This window comes from Mya arenaria, chromosome 11, assembly GCF_026914265.1.
Source record: "Mya arenaria isolate MELC-2E11 chromosome 11, ASM2691426v1".
Lineage (NCBI taxonomy): Eukaryota > Metazoa > Mollusca > Bivalvia > Myida > Myidae > Mya > Mya arenaria.
In genome coordinates, this window is record NC_069132.1 from 33,507,268 (window position 1) to 33,513,267 (window position 6,000).

General features: G+C 32.6%; 1 protein-coding gene across 6 annotated transcripts in view; it reads right to left on the reverse strand.

The window, feature by feature from the left end:
• LOC128207943 (transport and Golgi organization protein 1 homolog) overlaps positions 1-2,754 on the reverse strand; it is a 33,352-nt gene extending 30,598 nt beyond the window's left edge. For all 6 annotated transcript variants that reach the window (XM_052911160.1, XM_052911159.1, XM_052911158.1 and 3 more), the window contains exon 1: positions 2,574-2,754. In XM_052911160.1, the coding sequence (XP_052767120.1) occupies positions 2,574-2,700 (127 nt within the window). In that variant the 5' untranslated portion in view covers positions 2,701-2,754. The remainder of the gene's footprint in view (positions 1-2,573) is intronic.
• Positions 2,755-6,000: the final 3,246 nt, after the last annotated feature.

A 6,000-nucleotide genomic window follows, 5' to 3' on the forward strand; every position in this document is an offset into this window, starting at 1 on the left:
TGATTCACAGAGATTATAAGTATCTTCCATGACTGAGATTGTAAGACGAGGTTTACTGAGTTCCCGCAAAACACCCTGCGCGAGGGTCGGGATGAACCTATAATCTTACACGAGCGGCTATGGTAGATACTTATAATCTCTGTGAATCAAATTAACTATTAAACCAAAACAGTACTATGCCACTAGTACAGTGTTCTTTAAAAATTAGAACATATGATAATTATGAGATCAATTATAGAAGTATAAATCTATAGATTAATTTATTTATATCTAATTATTCATTGTCAGATCAACATCGCTATGCTTCATTGTGTATGAAATTTAACAGAAAAAGTACTGTAGTTGCCAACGATGCTAATATTATGATGTATTAGTTTAACATCAGATTATTAATTTGAATGCCTAATTGTGATTTCAGTGTATTCCCCGTTTGCCAAACATAGAGGATAGCATGAGTGTTCGTTCAATAAGGAATTTATTTTTCATTTATTTATTAAAGTTTTCTAAAATTGATTGAAATACCGTAAGCTGTGAAAACTTTCTATCAATTTTTGACACTTCAGTAAACATAACTTAATAAATTTTGTTTAAATGACCACGAATGGGATATTCTATTTATATAATAAATTACATTTCTATGATTTACAGGGCATTTTATGATGGCAACATCATGTTATAAAATATTTTTAAAAAGCTGCACTCTCACAGATTGAACGTTTTGACAACTTTCATTGAATGCAGGTTATCTAACTTGATTAATTTAGGAGGATGGATGGTATAAAGTCTCAATGCAATACCTCAAGTAGTTGCTGAGATATTAACCTATGTGTGCTTGCACGCAAAACCTTAACCAGAATTTCTAAGTTGAATAATAAAGGGCAATTATTTGCATTAAATGCAAACTAGAGTTATCATACCTGGTTAATAATGTATGTTGGATGGTTGAGTACCATTGTATCGAGTCTCAATGCAATACCTCAAGTAATTGCTGAGATTTTAACCAATGTGTGCTTGCACGCAAAACCTTAACCAGATTTTTGTAAGTCGAATAATAAAGGGCAATTATTTGCATTAAATGCAAACTAGAGGTATCTAACCTGGCCCCAATATCACGAAAATACTTAAGTCAAATCTCAAACTCAATCTCAACACATTTAACCATATTATACAAAATTTATTGGAAACAAGAATATGTTTTCACATTTTTTTTTAAAACGCATTCTTTCATTGAATATGTTGATCACACCTTTGGTCTCGATTCCAATTGAAAACTTTTTTATTGCCAAAAAATGTACTTGAGTTCAATTCATTGCCTTTTATCAAATACTCAAGTATATATTTTGTTCTAGAATAAGATTTCTTTGAAATATTGACAAAATCTTTCAATAACACATTCTATGAGAAAATAGGTTGACAAAAAGTATGAAAACATGCAAGATTTTGAATAATACTATGCTTCTATGTGGTAAAATGAATTGAGATAGAGATTGAGATTTGACTTTTAAAAGTATTTGCGTGATATCGGGGCTGGGTTATTTAAGTACATTGGATGGTTGAGTACCATTGTATAAAGTCTCAATGCAATACCTCAAGTAGTTGCTGAGATATTAACCTATGTGTGCTTGCACGCAAAACCTTAACCAAGGTGTGACGCCGATGCCGACGCTTGGGTGAGTAGTATAGCTCTCCTTATTCTTCGAATAGTCAAGCTAAAAACTACAAAGAACTATGAGGAATTAAATGTGTTTTCAGCTATGTTTTAAATTAATATGTAAGCACAACTTAAAAAAAAATATCATTGTGTTGCTCTGCAAATTGTAAATATAACTGGAAAACTGGTAAAAAAAGATAAATGCAACACTATTGCAACTTCAGTTACAATTGTGTTGCGTTGAAAAATTAAATGATATTTTCTCATTTTCAGAGGCAACACTATTGTAACTAATATTTATTCAAATATAATAAAAACACAACATTATACTTCAACTTTCTATTTGGATTATTAAATTGATTCTACTTTCAAAGACAAATATACTAAGAATCTTACAAAATATGTATAATACAAAAAAATGTGAAGTTTTTTCAACCTCCTGTAAAATTTGAAAAAAATGAGTTACAATAGTGTTGCATTGAGCCCTCGATATTGACTAAAACAACACTTGAATAGTGGTGTGGAGGGCCATGTTTTATCACTTTATCTTTAAGAAGCTATGTGAGTAAAATAGACATATTCATGAAGCACAATGATTTATAACTGAATTTATGCTTATGCATGCTTTTTGTTTAATACAATGATATCACTTAAAATCGTTATTATAAAGATTTAAAAGTGTAATTTTTGTTTTTGATAAATGAGTCAAATTAAAACAGTATTCCAAAATCACAGAGTGTGATTCTGTGCTCAAAATGAGTTTTGGATGCAGTCTCAGGCTAAAAAAGAATACTAAATGGCAGGATAAGGAAACTACAATACCTATTTACAAAACTTAGTACACTTAATTGATAAATTTTGAGCAGGTAAACAGAAAATAACAATGAATTTATGAGAGAGAAAAATGAAATAAGTGACATACTTTCACAGTATCTGTCTGCGCATAATCGTAAGTTTGATATCTTCTCAGCATATGCAAACGAAGATATCAATTGAAGAAGTAAAACAGCCAAACCGGCATAAGAAATCTTATAAATCAGCTTCAGCATCTTTAAAATCGGTTGTACACGTCAGCCGAAGATGTCTTGTCCACCATATTATAGTTGAAAGTGACCTCCCCTGTTTACGAAATTTTACGTTGTTAGAATCGCGTCTAACTTTTTTGCGAAAGTAACACAGATATAGTTATATGGTTTGAAAAGTACGATGTGTCAAGCTCAAAATATGACCCTTGCAATTAAGTTATATAAACATCTAGTTATTTAAGCGGATTGGTACGGTTTTACTAGAATGTGGTACATGTTTGAAGATGAATTATTACCCATTTCGGATAACAAATTCGGACATTTTGACAATCTGTAGGTTATACACTACTAATTAATTTCCCAGTACATTTCAATGCTAACTGGCAACAGATTGAAAAAAAATGCCATTGACTGAATTTAAAGAATTACAACTTTAAATTGTGTGCATCACCCAGACAAATTATCATTGATTTAGAATGCTTACTTCAAGTAGCATTCTAAATCTTGAAACAAACTGCTGGTAAAATCCCTGCCAAATGCCCCCGCACCCCAGGGACCCTAGGTAAGGCCCATCCCCCGCTATTTTTTGCGCGAAGACAAAACCACCACATTCACCCGGCACTGCTGGGCCACCTGGAAGGTAAAAACACAGCCCATTTCCCTAGCTATCCCCGGTATACCCCCGGATCTAGGGGGCGGTGGTTACAATTGACTGGTGCAATAAGCAAAAGATACTTATTTTCTAATAGAAAGTGTGTTTTACGTTAATCTCTGTTAAGATGAATTTGAATGAATTCTTCATTTGTTTTGCAATACATTCTCAACGTTTTGGATTGATCTGATATTTTTAGTACTTGTATACGTATTGTAGTGCGTGAAATTCTGTGTAAGAACCAGCTGCACAGTTAGCTCAGTTGGTTAAGAGTATGACTGCCAGAGTTCCGTCAGACATGGGTTCGAGCTCCAAACCAGGCACACTCATAAGTTTACTTTACTGGTGTCAGAAGTCAAAGGCAGGAGTGGAAAGATTGGCATAAAAATTTAATAGAGGAGGAGTGTGCAGTGTGTGTGGATTATAAAGAACCAACCGCACTGAACTTGAAATGTATTCAAATTCATTTATTTTACTGTTAGTGTATATGATTAAAAGAAAAAAAATCATAAATATCAATGATGAGAAAATGTAACTATTTTATACATGTCAATCTATTGCAAATTCTTCATACATTGTCAGTAACCTCTGGAAATGATGAATAATGTTGAGACAAGAAAATAGAGGTCTAGATGCTATTCTTAACTGTTATCAAATTGTTTTTTAACATGCACAGTGTGAAGTATTGATACAACTTTCATAGGGTCGCACTTAAGTGCGGTCTTTACAGCGGCCGATATAGAAAGCGTTGAATAGTGCGGACTACATAAACAAAGAAGGGTTTTGAAAACTGCGGCCAATATAGACAAAGAAGGAAATATAATATTTGCATTTTCCTCGATTCACGATAGATAAATTTTACAAATGTTAATGATTTAATTATAATTAATGTCTAGCATGTAAAAAGAGCTTTTATTTGCTTATTATTTATGTTTTAAGTATCGAAACCTCGGCTTTATTGTGGAGAAAATAAGCAAATCGTGTTATTGTATTTATTTATATCAAATATATAATCAAGTGATTAACAGCAATATTAATATGACATAAAATCATCTTGAAAAATTATAACGTGTGATACAAATGCAAACATAATCATCCATCATATGAAGATAAATGAACTCAAATACACTGTGTGCACATAAATTCGACGCCGATATGGGAAATATCACATGGTGCATTTACACAGTGCTTATGGTACCACTGTGAACACTTATCACTTTGTACACTTATCACTTTGTACTTGATCCCCTAAACATTCTGGTAAATTGCATATACAATAATTTTCGATGACAATATTAAATATATGTTCTGTTTTTACGTCGCACACAGATTGTCTTTTTAGTAGTTGAAAATTCCGTCATTTTCCGGATTCAAAACATTGTATTAAGTGTTCCCTTAGTTTAACAGAGTTGAATATGAAATCATGACAAGGTTTTTTATGTAAACAAAATGATGTCGCATGTGCGATTGCGTATAGCCCACAATCCACAGAATTAGCTTACCTTTAAACAGCAGGCACAATAATTTGAATACTGTTTTTTATTTTTACCATAAATTTGCGAAAGTTTTTTTAAACCGTCTGGTATTATTCTATCATTTGGTCTGTCACATCCTAAACTGTCTATGGGGTAAGTATTGTTTTTATAGTTCATTAAAGTTACCCAGTGCTCTTTATGTGTATGGTGAATTTGGCAGGAAAATTCTTCATCTGTTGGTTGCAGGGGAATGTGTGGGGTCCATATCTTCTTGTTATCGTCATATATCGGCATCGTCGTATATCGGCACCCTTTCCGGTAATTGTAAACCGCCAATTTTATTTCCAAATTGATTTTTTAAAAGTTTATTTGCTGCATCAATATGTTGTGAGTTTAATTTCCCAGATCGGTCATTTAAAAGATTTTTTTCTTCATTTGAAAGTCCAAGATTTTTTATCCATACATTATCAATTTCATAGGCACTGTCATCACGGTGACTGCTTAGTTCAATGAGTTCGTCTACTTCTGTAATGTTGGAAAGTTCTGATAATTTGGCGTATTTACTTTTAGTATTGGAATCTGGAGACATACACGAAAGCTTTCTTTTTCTTTCAGTTCTGGGTTGTTTTGGAGTCATTAAAATTGACTTAGGCGTTGAAGCAAATAAACTTCTTCGAACTTCACTATTAGTTAAGCTTTGTTCACTTTCTGCAATTGTATTTAAAGCGGGAGTTTTGAGAATGTCTTTATTTTCTTTTTTAATGGTTGAATCAGGCGCCGGATTAACAACTATATCCGGTTTCAATTCCGTAATGTGGGAAAGTTCCCCTTTTATATATTCTATCATTTTTATCTGGATGGGTACGTTTTTAGGTAGTGACACTGTTTCAGGATCGAGGGCCGCATATTTGAGCGTCAATTCACCTTCTCCACAAAAAACACGTGCTAATTCAGAAAGTTCATTCCCATGTAAATAATACAAATACAGCACAATTTCGTCTATTGCCTTTTCTTTATAGTCGATTAAACGTTTTAACTTAGCATTGAGACTTTCACTAACGTTATTAGTAATACCTGAATATGGACATAGAAGTAGAACAAATCTCAATATAGTATCTATCTTAATACTGCGGACGACATAGAAATATAACAACTCTCAACAAGTCAATTATTGGAATACTGCGGACATTATAGAAG